This window comes from Triplophysa rosa, linkage group LG25 (assembly GCF_024868665.1).
Source record: "Triplophysa rosa linkage group LG25, Trosa_1v2, whole genome shotgun sequence".
Lineage (NCBI taxonomy): Eukaryota > Metazoa > Chordata > Actinopteri > Cypriniformes > Nemacheilidae > Triplophysa > Triplophysa rosa.
Genome location: NC_079914.1, coordinates 7,677,261 through 7,692,712, shown reverse-complemented (window position 1 = coordinate 7,692,712; position 15,452 = coordinate 7,677,261). Strand labels below are relative to the sequence as shown.

The 15,452-nt window shown below is 41.2% G+C and overlaps 1 protein-coding gene across 1 annotated transcript in view; it reads left to right on the top strand.

Annotated features, from left to right (window-relative positions):
* Positions 1-15,452, top strand: part of nek7 (NIMA-related kinase 7) — a 55,034-nt gene that overhangs the window by 14,619 nt on the left and 24,963 nt on the right. Inside the window, exons 2-5 of the mRNA XM_057326025.1 lie at positions 240-321; positions 5,100-5,237; positions 6,948-7,010; positions 10,544-10,654. Of these exons, the coding sequence (XP_057182008.1) occupies positions 268-321; positions 5,100-5,237; positions 6,948-7,010; positions 10,544-10,654 (366 nt within the window). The 5' untranslated portion in view covers positions 240-267. The remainder of the gene's footprint in view (positions 1-239; positions 322-5,099; positions 5,238-6,947; positions 7,011-10,543; positions 10,655-15,452) is intronic.

Genomic DNA, 15,452 nt, shown 5'->3' with positions numbered 1-15,452 from the left:
AATGGGTGTCGTGTTCTCAGGTATCGCGTTCCTCGGACGAGGTGACGCTGGTCGGTCGTATCCGCGGCAGCAGCGTGTGATCGTCTGGAGCGCTGCTCTGGACCCTAATTCTATTACAAGATTCACACATTCGCCTTCAGAGGAGCCGAGATTATTAAACGCAGGGGAGGCGGGGAGGATGTTTCTGTGTGGTACAGGGATTGTTTGATTGATCCTGTTTTGTTGTGTTTGTTTGGCAGGGGTGTACAGAACTGAGCTGCCGTCACGATGGACGCACAATCACAAGGTCAACAGCCTCCAGTGCCAGTATTTCAGCCACAGGTACGGACATTGCTTAACTCTTTACATAAAGAAAGAGCACACATACGCACACCTAACTTTCTTTGAAATCTTGTTATATATTCATTCTACAAAGCCATTTTAGCTCTTTTTAGTCTACCGACCCGACTCACCACCTGCTTGCCTAGCAGCATGTAGCGCGAGCCTCTTCCACATCCACATCTGCCCCTGTCAAATCTCCCCGTGTCTGTCAATCCACCCGCAGAGAGACAGGCGGCGGTCTGCTCTGGCTGTCTCTCCACTGTGCCGGGTGAGAGGTGATAATGAGATTCTGCTCTCTGCACAAGCAGCGTTTCCTGCACACAGGAATCATCATGTGTTTCTCCACCATAGTGCCAGAGACAGAGGTGTTGAAAATCTGCTGCTTTTAGCAGTCTTTTGCTCGTTCTCTCTCTCTCTTTCTTTTTCTCCTCTCTCTCACAATCCGTCTTTTGTCATGTGTCCTTTTCACACCTGGACTAATTCGCTTCCGTCATCTGACTTGAGTATAGTTAAATAACTTTATTATTATTACTACGTAGTTTTGTTGTATGTTTTGATTAAAATCGTTTGTTTATATTAGAAATGTGAATAATTTAGAAAATGCCAAGATCCCTGTTCGAATTTAAAATTTTGGTTTGAATTTCATTTTGTTGTTCAGTCCGAACAGCAAAACGTATTTATTTATTTGATATTGAAAGTCTCCATGAAATGAAAATGGACGTTTTTTTGGCTTTTAGTATGAATTTGTTAGCTTTAAGGATGTCTATTAACAAGTTTGCTCTAAAAAATTTCGGAAACGTTGGACATGCGTTTTAAAAACGTATAGTTTCTCATTTTTGTCAAAACGAATCAACGATTTTTATGACATCATTCCAGGCAGTGAGGTGAACTAAACGCTATTGGCTGTTTTAAAAGTGGAGGAGGGGGCACTCAGTATGTCCGTAACATCCTGATTAAGTGGAAATTATGTTAACAAAGCTGAGCATTTCAAGGCACTTTGTTGGGAAAATTCCCAGCCTTACAATATATAGTAAGTTTAACATAGATCGGTTGCATTTTTTTAAGTTTTAGATTTGATGAATTCAGCTGTGGGCCCACTGTCATCAATAAAATATACAAAACATTAGTTAGAAAGCAACAGTCAAGGTATTCCTAGCAGTAGAATACACCACGAGAGCTTAAGAGAATGACTTTTACAAGGCTGAAGGATTATTCTCAACAAGTATCCAAGTTATACACTCTTATTCCCTTCGGTGGAAAAAAAAGAACTACAAAAATGCTTAAAACCCGACTTGTGTATGCAATCACGCTTACAAGTTTTCACGGGCGATACCATGTCTCTGAGGTTTGATGAGTATGCATAGGAAATACGGGAAAAGTTGGTAAGACGTGCATATTTGATGCCGCATTTGCTCTCTAAGTGAATGGGAGGGCGAGATCTTCAGATCCGATTTTAATCGTCACGGCGGATTTTTCCATGGAGCAAAACCCCAGTGTAAAGCGAGCAGAGCTTTAAATACTGGAGCAGATGGAATAGGAGCACGAGTACTAGCAGGGTGAAGGAGGTATAAATATTGCATGGGCTGGGCCTGGAGAGAGAGTTTGATAAAAAGGATTTGAAACAGGATCTCCTGCCTTGTTTCCCCCTGCCACGTAGATCCCCCTCCAGCACCCACCAACCAACACCACCAAACCCGTCTTGCTACTCCACCACCTCTTCAGAGCTTCGGTTGTCCTTTCCCTGGCAGCCGCTGGCAGTGTTGTGCTGTCAGCTCACACCTAGTCTCCACACTGCTGCCACCCCGTCCTCCGTCATCCTCTTCCTGCTTCTATCTCGCGTTCCTTGTCATCTAGCTGCATTTCTCTTTTACACTTGTGTCACCAGCGGCCAATCCTCCATCCTTTGCTGTTGCTCCTGTGATGTGTTGTCCCTTTGAGTCATTACCCAGCATGCACCGCTGCATCTTCCGTCCCCTCTGACCTGTGCTTCTATCGCCACGCGTCGCTTGCCAAAACCTTACAAATTCCCTTTCAGTGCTAAAAGTTGAGATGTTTGGTGATATCCCCTTGCTCCACCTGCGCTCCCCCTCCGTACCTTATTTTAGTTTCCTCTGCCTCCCGCCGAGCCCAAACAAGCCCTTATGAGCACTCGCCCCCGCCGCAAGCTGCAATCTGTACAAACCGCGTCACGCCACTGTCAAGTGACCCCGGCGGTAGTTGAGATCCTCGGCTGCTGCGGTTCATCTTGTGTCAGCTCAGCGCTCTAAATCGTGTGACAGCGCACAGCCACGGATGAGACAAGCTGTCAGTCAGGGCGCCCCTGATGCCCTTTGAAGGCGAGGCCAGGGGGCAAAAAGGTGCCGCAAATGGCCTGTGAAGTTTACATACACTGCCCACTGCTAAACAGATTACCTCTAATGAAGTGTCTGGAGCTCAGGCCGCGTCAGGCCTAATCCTGGCTGGCAGTGCGTCCCTTCGGCTGCCAAAAAAGCCGCCATCCTCTGGCCTCATCCCACCGCTATGCCGGCCGCCCCAGCGCTGGGAGGTGCCCGCCGTTAATCAGGCCGGACAGTGTGCGAGCTGACATGCAAATGTAGGTCATTGCATATGTAAATGTGTGATTAGCGAGCCGCATGCCAGAACACATTAGCTCGACTTTGCTCTCAGCATGCGCTTGTCATGCCGCTTTAGAGGCTCATGCTAACATTTGTCAAGCGACCATGCAGGGAGTGAAAGCAATGCCTTGCCCCTGTGCACATCGTCCGCCGCTGACCAAACCCCCATCAACACAACACATTGTATTTATATATCAGACTGTTATCATGACCAAAATAATTAATGATATTATCACAGTACTTATTGAAATTGTGAAAAAATCTAATCAGTCAAATTCATCTTTGACTTGGTTCATTTTGTGTATTCTGTTTTGGCCAACAAATGTCACAAAATACAATTGCAGGGAGGCAGAAAGGCAGTTTGTAACCATTGTGGCCCTTAAAGGGATAGTTAATCTAAAAATAAAAATCCTGTTAATCACTTATTAATCCCTATTTCATTCAAAACCTGTACATGAATTTTTCTTTTGTGACACACAACATTTTTGTGTCCATACAATGCAAGTCAATGGGGCCTGATGTTTGGTTACCGACATTTTTCAAAATATCTTCTTTTGTGTACCGCAGAATAAATTCATAGAGGTTTACAATGACATGAGGGTGAGCAAATGAAGGATTTTTTCTTTTTGTAATCCCACCACCTATTATGTTGTCACTGAATTTATTTACAGTATTATCATGTTGTAGTATTAACACAATATCAATAATAAATTGTATTAATATCATGATTATTATCTTAATGTGTATATAGTGTATATATATATTTAAAATATGTCACTGTTTTTTTTCATGTTTTTTAATTGTAAGCCAAAATAAATTGTAAAAAATTCACCCATCTTCTTTCCACCCAGAGTTCTTGCTGTTGCGATCTATTTTCAGTTTAGTTCTTTGGGTTTGACACAAAATAGCGTTGCTGGGAAACGTGGTGTCTTAGATATTAGGTTGATATGGTTAAATGTAGTCTGATCCAGCATTCTCTCTTCACTGCGGTGGCGTGGATTCTTCGGCTGCACCAGATGTGTCCCTGAAAGAAGAGGCTTAGAGCGTGTTGTCACATGGAAAAACAAGCTACTTCAGTGTGTTAATTGGATGGGGCAATTCTTTGGCTCACACCTTTTTTTCCCTCAAAGCTGTCAAGTTAGAAAACAATGAAATTCTTAAATTGGTCGCCCTTTGATCCACATCCGCCCCTCCAGCTTCTAGTCAAGTAGCTTTTCTACCTCCAACTGAATTCAACTTCTTCTATATATGTACATCTCAGACTGTTATAATGTTGATGGGTTTGACAGCTTGTCCATATATGCTGCTATCGCAAGAAAGACGCTGATGCACTCTGCGATGACTGAGTATTCAGACTGAGTATCTGAAAAATGAACATTTCAGGATGTTTTGCAAAGCTCAAGCTTAACTTTAAACCAGAATATGAAAATGCTTGTCTATGAATAAGAAGATGGCAGCAAGTAAAGAATCATTTTTTTAAACTTGAGGCATAAAAGTTAACACACATATTTATCAAAGTAACGATAAATATGTCTTCTCGCTGAAATTTGCCTTTAAGGATGACTTATGGCCATTTCTGGGTGGTTTGCTGTGACATGATGTTGCGTTCCACTATCTGTCACCATGGCTTGCCAGAGTGTTCGTGAGATTGAATTTACACAAGAAAAGCCTCTAAAGGTCAACCTGTTTATTTATTTGCTCACACCATCTCCGTGGGGCTAATCGCGGGTTTTGTTTAGATTTTTAATTTTAGAGCGCAAGTGTCAAGGCGCCGCACGAATTCTTAAAGAAAAAGACTCGGGGCGGTTTGTCACTAACTGGTCCAACATAAGTCACTTCAAAAACAGGAACGTTACACTGGCCTGATTCGTTTCGACAGTATACGGCAAAGATTCATATTGTGCTTTGGATCTAACACGAATGTTTAATCTTGATTCGTTCCCACACTCTCTTGCTCTGACATATCGCCCTAATGACACCTATCGCAGATGCCCCCGAGAGCTTGCGCCTTCTGTTGGCACATCAACAAAAACAAACACAGAGGTTGGCCAGCAATGGGCTATCCGCGGCGACATGTTTGTTTGATCACTTTAAATTTAAGACGAATAAAAAGCTAGACGCGAAAGCTGTCTGATGTGCCTTTATTTTGTTGTTCTTTTTCAGAAAATCCAACAAGATATGGGCTATAATAATTTAGCCAATTTCGCCATTGAAAAGAAGATTGGAAGAGGACAGTTCAGCGAGGTTTATCGTGCCACATACGTACTAGATCATACCCCAGTAGCTCTGAAAAAAATACAGGTGAGCATTGCTTGTCTTTGACACTCATTTGAACTTTTTTGGGTTAAAAATAAATAATCAGCTTATAATAAAATGTTTACATTGATGATTTATAATTTGAGCTGTTGGGTGTGATTTTGCAATTATGTTATTTGACTTTAACCCAAGTAAAGTAACCTGCAATTTCATATTTCAAACAGAGATGGCAGTGAAGAGGCAAAAATGACAGATTGCAGCTTTAACAAACAAGTTAACACATTCACAGCAATGAATCAGATTTCAAACAGGCATGTCTTTTAAAAACAGTATTGGTGGTAAATAAATTCACAGAAATGAACATACTTCAATATACATTATTTAGTACATATAAATATATTAAAACATGTTAATATGCGTTATTCAAGTCAGAAGTCATGACTTTATAACAATATTATAGGATATTAACAGCCTAGGAAGTCTTTGAAACACAAATTTATCAATACTGCCATCAGTTTGTTAGCACATATTTAACTGAAGCAAGCTGCTGATTGGCTCTGCAAGTGTGGTAATCAAGATTGAATCTGTTTCTTGTCTCGCCACACACACATTCATAGACACAGCCAGCAGAAAAAAGCTCCAGCGCCTCCTCCGGATGTGCAAAGCAGACGCGCTGAAAGAAATAATTGGCAAGCTGTAGATTAAAAGAATGGTGCCCGGTTACCATAGCTGCTGCTTTTCTAAGATGCATCACACACACACCATCTTCAGCACAGTGGTCTGCTCCCTCACTACCACTAGCTTTATCCACACTAATGAGGAGCCAAGGAAGAGTTGGTATTTTTGTATGTGCCATTAAAAAACGACAGGTTGTAACACTTTTAACTCGCTGAATATATCCCATAATTCAGTTTGTTTTAAATGCCAGTCACATCCGTTCATGCCGTGTGTTGAATTTTAACTTAGTGTTGTGGTCTGTAGTATCGCCTGTATAATTCACAATTCCTGTAATGCACAGAGCCGCAGAATAGACAAAACTTTTCATGCACATTCCAGTGCAATGCGCAATCTTAAATTCTATTGTATTTAGCATTGTTATGTGTTGAGCCTATATGCAATGTTTTCTGACGCAAATGTTGTGCAATCCTGATTGAAGAATTGATACAAAGAGCGTTTGTTTTAAGACTTTAAGATGTTTTATCAATCCTAACAGATGCAATCTCGATCTATTGAATGGTCTGAATATTCTTTCTGTGAAGTGTAGTCGGCTGCTTTTACATAACTAGATTTATGTCAATTTATATCAATTATATATTTATTATTTATTTAATATTAACATATACCACAGAGAGATACAAAAGACAGGAAACGATCACATCTGTGTAGGAAATCGATCGCAATGGTCAATTATGCAGTCTGAATGCAGAATGCTAGATTAACCAATCAGAATCAAGCATTCCTCAGAGCCATGTAATAATGATTGGATAAAGCACACTAGTAAATAATGCAACAAAAAATCAACCCGGGTCTTGCCAGTAGTTCTTCTCACCTAAACACAGGTGAATGTGAAAAAACAGGGACGTTTGAAGCAGCGGGGGGTGGCTGCGGTGAGGCAGGAATCTGGGGGTCCGGGTTTTTTTTTAACAGCACCTCCCCCTCCTTCTTGCCCCACCAGCCTCTACCACTACTGTTTTTTACTTGTTTTTTACTCCCCTTTTCTCTCCTTTTTCCTTCTCCCTTTTGATCTTTTGATAGATATTCGACTTGATGGATGCCAAAGCTCGGCAAGATTGCATCAAAGAAATAGATCTCCTGAAGGTAAGAAACCAGAGGAACGAAAGACCGACACCATGTGCTGCTATTAGGCTCTCTAAAGGTGCCTCTGCCGAGACCTGATACCAGAAAAGCAGAGAGAGAGAGAAAGAGAGATTCAGAGAGAGAAAACAATTGATCTGAATCAGACCTACAGCTCTCTTTTTCTCTCTCTCTTCTTCAGTTTCCTCTTCCTCTGTTTCTGTGAGGCAAGCACAGATCACGGTCCTCTTTGTGTCATTCCTTTAGGCCAAGATTGACTCCCTTTTTTCAATGCCACAAAATATAGTTTTCATCTTGCTAGTAGTATTTAGCAGTAGGGGGGATTTAGTCTCCCATGAATCTTTTGATGTACCCAAACATCTCCCTCATCGTTTTGTTGTTTTGTTAAATAAACCATTTGCGTTCATCAAACCACCTTAAACGGGCCACGGCTCACTGTAGCATGTACGCTAATGAACAAGTTAATGACAGCTCCAATAAGAGTTGACGTCTAGCTGATCAGAGGTGTCTGGTTTCTCTATTCTCAGTTTTGTCGTAGTATCGTTTGTCGGATTAGCCTCACCTTGACACGCACACACGCTTCTCGCTTTCTTGTAATGTTAATTGCTTCAACCCCGATCGCCGTCTTATTGCCGAGCCAGTTCGCTTTCCATGTGTAGATGCTGGCTTTAAAACAGGCTAATTGCTGCTTTTTGGTTAATGCGTTGTATATAATAATCGAACTAAAGTTGCATTCATACATACGACGATCTCCAGAAATAACAGTCACACTTTGTTGTCATGTCAGTGGGAACGTAGGTCACATGATGTGTTTCCGAGATTAACGTTTATGCTACTGTGATCTCTTTCACTGTTGTGTATGATTAGTTTTGTTAATTTTATTTTCCTTATATTATAATTATGATAAAAGCTTGATAAAAATTTGACATAAGGTGAATGCACTTTGCAAGTAGTGGCAGGCCGTGGAATAAAAAAGTAACATTTTTATCATATGTATGTAAATTTGTTCTTATTTTAACTATTTAAACTGTTCATACTAAAAAAATTCTGCCATAAAAAATAAATAGAGATTTGTCATTTATTGTTATAACTGTTAATATTTACTAATATGGAACATTTAATCAATTGTGTCAAATTTCTCAACCCTAGTTTATTTTTAGAAGGGGGAATTAAAATAAAATGACATCTTTACTGGCAGTATGGACGATTTGTAATCATACTTTAAAAAGCTGTGACCTGTTGTGACCATTAGGTCATTCAGCTGTACAAACGCCTATTTGCAAGCAACGTCGCAGCAACCCCGTGACCTCCAGCGTTACAAATGCTGCATGTGCGATCGGGGCGAGCTCTCTGAAAGTTTCAGGCCCCCTGAGACAGCGTCAGTCCCAAGGGAGGAAGGGAGGAGGATGCGGAGGCGGCAAGTGAAGAGGTCACGTTGCGGGCGGGGTGGGGGTCGCCGTCACGCTCCTTAACGACACTTTGCCAGGCGAACGCTTCTCTGCGCTGAGGTCAGAAGGTGCTGAAACATTGACACACCGTCCCGGTCTTTCTACCATGTTCTGCGTTTCGTTTCCCTTACAGAATACATTCTACTTAGCGCTGCTAATGAAATCAGTGGTTCTAACCAGCTCACCTTGAGCTGCTAATAAGCCATTTGCGTGGAACAGAGAATCATGACTTCTACCTCAGTGGACAAAGCCGGAGAAAAATACAAAAGAGTCGCAAATCAAAATAATGAGGGAGACTGGCAGTAGCCCCCCTCTTTCCATGTATCTGCCTATTTGTTTCTCTGTCAGTTTAAGACACCCCCCATTTCCCCACAGTAAACAAAATGATGCTGTTATGCGGAAATGTTTCGCTCTCTATTTTTTAACAGCAGAAATCGCTGAAGAAGCTGACAGTTTCTTATAGTAATTGTTATGTATGCCATAAACCCCCTTCATGACCTCATTAGTTGATTTCTTGTAACAGATCTTATGGAATCAATATGAAAGTGTGTTTGCAAAACATTCTTCAAAAGTATATTATGCCTTCCATTATATAGACACAAAACCTTGGAGACATTTCTCAAAATATCTTATTTTGTGTTACACAGACAAACGAGTCATATACATGATTTGAACGACATGAAGGCGAATAAACGATTATTTATGCTTTATTTTTAGCTGAACTATTCCTTTAACCGCTCCAGACACAAGAGGAATAAACCGGATTACGAAATAGCTCCGAGTTAACATAATATAATTGTCACTATAATCTGTCTCGGCATAAACAGAAGGTTCCCAACGGAAAAGAAGGCTGAAATTACAGCATTTTACATGATTAAAGTAAACGTCGCGATCGGGTCTGTGCTAGTTGCTTTTCATGTCCGCCGTGTTGGATGTGGCAGCTGAGAGGTTTGGGAAGGGGAAAGAGTGGGGCTGACACCGCCGGCTGCACTCGCTGCAGCTGTGTGATCCAAAAATACTTCTAACGAAAGTCACGGGACGGCAACAGAGATGCTCACGTCCTCCCTGTATCAGCGCGGGCCGTGAACATTTCTTTAATAACCCCCTCTGCTGTGTCACAGCGCATCGCGGGGCCGACACCCTCCCGCTCGCGAGGACCCTCGCCTGTCTTGCTTCTCATTGATATACTTGTTTTCTTTTATTTTACATCCCCCATCCTCCCGTCTTTGCAGTTATGAAGTCTTCTACACATTGACCAACCAACAGGAAACAATGAAAAGCTGAAGGCTTGGGCTTGTGGTGTGGGGCAGGGAGCTGGGGGTGTCTTGCACTACTGCTGCATGGCCTTGAATGTAAACGTCAGCAAAAAACAACAACATTTAGTATGTTTGTTTTGCTTACTATTGGTGCATGCTAAGGCAAGAATCACTATTACTATTGATCAAGTTCACCCTAAAATAAACATTTTGTCATAATTTATTCACCCTCATGTTGTTCAAAACCTGTACAGTATGTGACTCTTTCTTATGTGGAACACAAAAAGAAGATATTTAGAGAAATGTCCATATAATGGAAGTCTTCTTTTGTGTTCTGCAGAAGGAAGAAAGTCATACAGGTTTGAAATGATGTGAGGATGAGTAAATGGTGGAAGAATTTTCATTTGGGGTGACCTGTCCTTTTAAGTACAAGATATTTAGACAATAACTCACTTAAAATGATGTATCTAAGATCTCTGGTCAGAATGCCCTGGCATCCACCTAAAAACCTTTGGAATCCCTTAAGGCACCCTAGTAATCACATAGCAACACCCTAGTAACCAACAAGTAGTCTCTTTCTCAAATAGTACCATACTCAAGCAACTGTTTACATTGTGATCCATTTTTATTGTCATTTCCAAAGGTTCCCTTTCAGTCAGCTGGGGACCTCGGACAGTAGTTGATTATGTCATGTTTACCTTCATACAAGCATCTGCTTTGGTTTCTGCCACATCCCTGTTTGCAAGCTCTCCCGACCCACAGAGTCTTGTTAATATTTAAACAGTCACTGATACTCTGCCTCTATCTCTTGCTCTTTTCCTCTCATCCACAGCAATTGAACCACCCCAATGTAATTAAATACCATGCGTCATTCATCGAAGAGAATGAGCTAAATATAGTACTGGAACTCGCAGACGCCGGGGACCTCTCGCAAATGATAAAGGTAGGGGACATGTGCCGATTTGTCAGCACTTTTCTTTCCTTTATTCTTCAGTCTCCATCCCTCCCTCAAATCCAGTGAAACTGGATTATCTGTGCAAAGAAATTGGTGGTACTTGATTTTACATTATGCAATAAATATGTACATCTGTTTGATGTAATTAGAGGGGAGGTGTCTAAATTAAGAGTGCAGGGTGACATCATCTGAAGAACAGTGTCGTTTCAGAGGCGGAGCAAGTAGTTCAATTTTTATGAAATGCAACACAAAGTAAGCCAAAAGAAACCAGCGCTGTACCGATTAGAGAAGTGATGGAGTGAGTCGGACTGTACATTAAAAGATTTAATGACATGCTAAAGATCGAACCAAGTATGTAATTTGCATGATTGAAGAAATGTAATGCAGTTTATGTAATATGTCTTTTTAAAGATTTTTCTCATTCATTACTGTCTCAAGCAAAGACAGTGCAGCTTCAAAGAGACACGAGCCAATAGCGCTTGAGTGTGAGCTCTGTCAGAGCGTTTCATTGGTTGAATGTACTGAATGAACACGCCCTTCACTGAACGAACGAGTCAATTGAGTCAAAATGAGACTGAATGAACTGGTACATTTCATTTATGGACTAATATGGGGGCAGTCGTGGCCTAATGGTTAGAGAGTCGGACTCGTGACCAGAAGGTTGCCGGTTCGATTGACAGTGCCTTGAGCAAGGCACCTTACCCCCAACTTGCTCCCCGGGCGCTGCAGTGATAGCTGCCCACTGCTCCGGGTGTACGTGTGTTCACCACTTCCTGTGCGTGTGTTCACTACTCTCTAGATGGGTTAAATGCAGAGGTCACATTTCGGGTATGGGTCACCATATCTGACTAATAGGTCACTTTCACTTTAATATCCTATGTGTTGCAACAATGCATATCCAGTAGTTACTGAACTTTTCTGAAATATAAAGGTAATGACCCGGTTTAATTTAATTCTAAGGTTTCATTTTTTTATTTTGTTTAAAATATTGTGATGTGTATCGTATCGTGAGGCCAGCATCGAGATATGTACCGAATCGTGAGCTGAGTGTATCGTCACACCCCTAGTTAAATACAATCTTTTGTTTCTATTTACTGCCATTTATTTTAGTTTATTTAGTTTAGTTTATTTTGCTTTTCATGATCAATATTATATACTGTATCTTGCGCTCAGATTCCGCCTCTGTTTTTACATACCATCGTCTTTCTTTGATTATAAGACTGTTATTCAGTAGATGTTATATCATGTAGCTTGATTCTCCTTCTTTGATTCCTTCCCATTTCCTACACTACTGACATCCGTACAGCTCACGTTTACAACCTGATGCTTCAAATTTAATGACCTGCATGTTAAAATCCTCACTGCCAAATCTCCACCCGCATAAATAATTCTCAGCGCAAACAAAACCTCTCCATCGAAGCTTTTCAACAAATTTGTGTCGGATAAATGAGGAATAGTGAGGATTAGTATGACAACGCCATTGACACGACAGGCTTTAACGGACATCATAATGCAGCGAAAACCCGTACCGTCAGCTATTTCTGTTTGCTCTACCGCTCCGCCAGATTGCGCATCTCACCCTTCCTTTAATTAGTTGTATTTTTTATTTAACAATGTCACTCCAAAGGTATATTTTAGCACTAATCCCCCCAGCATTGTTAAGCGGATACAAGCGAACATTGAGCCATATGTTAAACAGAAGCTCCGAATGCATAAATTTGAGCATTTTTTATTCTTTTTGATTTTTTCCTGATCTTTTCAGCCCCCTTCCCGATTCTCCGCGTCCATCTCGGAATTCAAATGAAATCAAATGGCCACTTCATTTGCATGCACTTACAGAATATTGCATGTGCCGTGTTTGCTTTTTAAAGGCACGGAGGGGCTGCCTCTCTCCCTCATTGACATCAAACGGCCCTCTGATATGCAAATAGAAAGGCAGGGGAAGAATAGATCCACCGACTTTGTTTGGATGTGGGCCAAGGTTTCTGGTGCTCAAGACCGCACGCTTGCCACCAATCTGATCATTTGTGTGAAGAGATACGGGTGGAGCCAAGACTCGAAGTGGGCAAAGTGAACAATCGTGCGACACAATAATACGTCGCCCTAAAATAACCTGCGGATCTCTTTTTTCGTTTTGTTAATACATCCCTTATTTAACTCTCTTGACAAGCAGGTTTACCACATTGCTGGTGGTTCAGTTATTGAGACAGCATGTTAAAAGGTCATATAATTACTGAGTCATTCTGGCTAGGCAAGCTTTATTCTGTCTTAATTAATAATGTAACGTCATATTAATTTGCGCTTTGAAGCGAGGTCACGCACCCGCAGACCTCATCCAGAGCAAACAGACTGCTTTGGACGACACGGTGCAAAAAGCTCTCAAACTTTGGGAAATTTTGAGAAAAAGATCATCGAATGGCTTTGCCATTATAATAAAGTGTAAAGTACAACATGTGTTATAAAAAGTACACCCCAGAATTTTCTGTAAGTTTTTGCAACAGTAACATTAAAGCAGACATTGCATTTTAATGTTAAATGCAAAAAATTAAAGTCTATGTTTTTTGTCTTGTTTTGTTAGTACAAATATGGAAGAACTTTTAAATTGAAATATATTTAATTGAGAAGCAAAGCAACTTTGCTTCCAAAAATGTATCAAAATTAAGTTGCCAATGGAGTAGGAACAACACACTTGAGATTACGTTGAAGTTATTACCTAATTTGCAGCCAATTTTATTGTTTTAAGCATTTATTCATTTCAGAAAATGAGACTTAATATTGTAGGTAATCTCGCTTCTTATACAAATATATCTTGATTTAAGTTTTTTTCTGGAAGTTCTGGAAAACAAGACAAAAATATTAGGTATATATTTTTTGCTTTAATGTAGGTCAAAAATGCAATGATGATTGGTCAAATAACATTCAAATATGTTTTGTATATTACAAATCTGTTTGCTTTAGAAATTGACAAATATACCATAGGTATAGAAACACGTAAACAGGAGCGCAAATGGAAACAAACCCAATTAGAGGTCTTTAAAATTGCATGGAAAGAGAGTGTAAACTGTTATAAAAAGGCACTAAAAGCAGCAAAGGCTGAGCACCTCCGAAACCTCATAGAAACTAACTAAAACAATCCAAGGTTTTTATTTACTACAGTTGCTAAATTAACAAATAAACAGACATCGCCTGACCTGGTTATTCCGCCGCACCTTGGTAGCAATGAATTCATGAAATTTATTACAGAGAAAATCGAAAACATGCGAGACAAAATAGTAAAAACTCAACCTCCAAGTCTGTCCTATGAATTAGTACCAACCATCGCCTCAAAAGAAAAGCTACAGTGTTTCTCAACTATAAAACAGGAAGATTTAATTAAACTTATTGCAACATCTAAACCTACAACATGCTTATTAGACCCCACACCAACTAAATTATTAAAAGAGTTACTACCTGTTGCAATTGAGCCCATTTATAACATTATCAACTCGTCAATTAATCTAGGCCATGTCCCTGGACCCTTTAAACTGGCCGTCATTAAGCCTCTTATCAAGAAACCAAACTTAGACCCCAATGAACTAGGAAACTATAGACCGATTTCAAATCTTCCTTACCTGTCTAAAATACTAGAAAAAGTAATGTCCACTCAGTTGTGCTCTTTCTTACAAAATAATGACATACACGAAAAATTTTAGTCAGGCTTTAGACTGCACCATAGTACTGAAACTGCCTGCTTATAGCATCAGATAAAGGTAACATCTCACTCCTAGTCCTGCTTGACCTTAGTGCTGCGTTCGATACTGTAGACCATAAAATACTTCTAGATCGCTTACACAGTTATACCGATATTCAGGGACAGGCACTACAATGGTTCAGATCTTACTTATCAGACAGACATCAATTTGTCCATTTAAATGGGGAATCATCAAATCTAATGCAAGTAAATTATGGATTACCTCAGGGATCGGTTTTAGGACCCTTGCTGTTCTCCATATACATGCTGGCCCTTGGCAACATTATTAGAAAATGTCTCGGTTACGGTTGTAACCTCGGTTCCCTGATGGAGGGATCGAGACGTTGTGTCGAACCGACAGATGGGGTTCGTCCCTGAGAACCAATCGCTTCCGACTTCGTAGAAAAGGCCAATGAAAATTGGCGAATGAAATTTGTATGTCGGACTCTGCCCCCGGATATCCGGGTATAAAAGAGAGATGGCGTGCCTCATTCATTCACCTTAGTTCTGAGGAGCCTGAGACCTCTCACGACTGCTGCAGTGGACAGCACGTGTTGTGGCAAGGAGGACACAACGTCTCGTTCCCTCCATCAGGGAACCGAGGTTACAACCGTAACCGAGACATTCCCTTTCTGTCGGTCTCTCGACGTTGTGTCGAACCGACAGATGGGGTTCCTATGGAAAATGCCATAACACTGTGCCCTGTCACAATCTCTAGCGAAGCGACGGTGACTGGCCTGGACGTGTCAGCCGTGAGCGCTACCGTGAAATTGTAACCTACCAGTGGGTAGGTAGGGGGTCCCTGAGCTTTCTTGAAAGGTGGGAAGGCCCCTGCCTTCGGCCTCACAGGCGGCAGCCTTGTTTCTCTAACAGCGAGAACATTGGGTCTCGCCGTGATGCAACGTTGAGTTGCCGAACACCGTCGTGTAGAGGGTGAGAGCGGCTGTGATAAACGCCCAGAGAGGGAGAAAACTTTTAGAAATGGGCTGTTGGGACGGGGCAGGAACCGTCCCGGATCGACCACCAGCAAAGGAATGGCTGTGGTCGGGCTCGAAG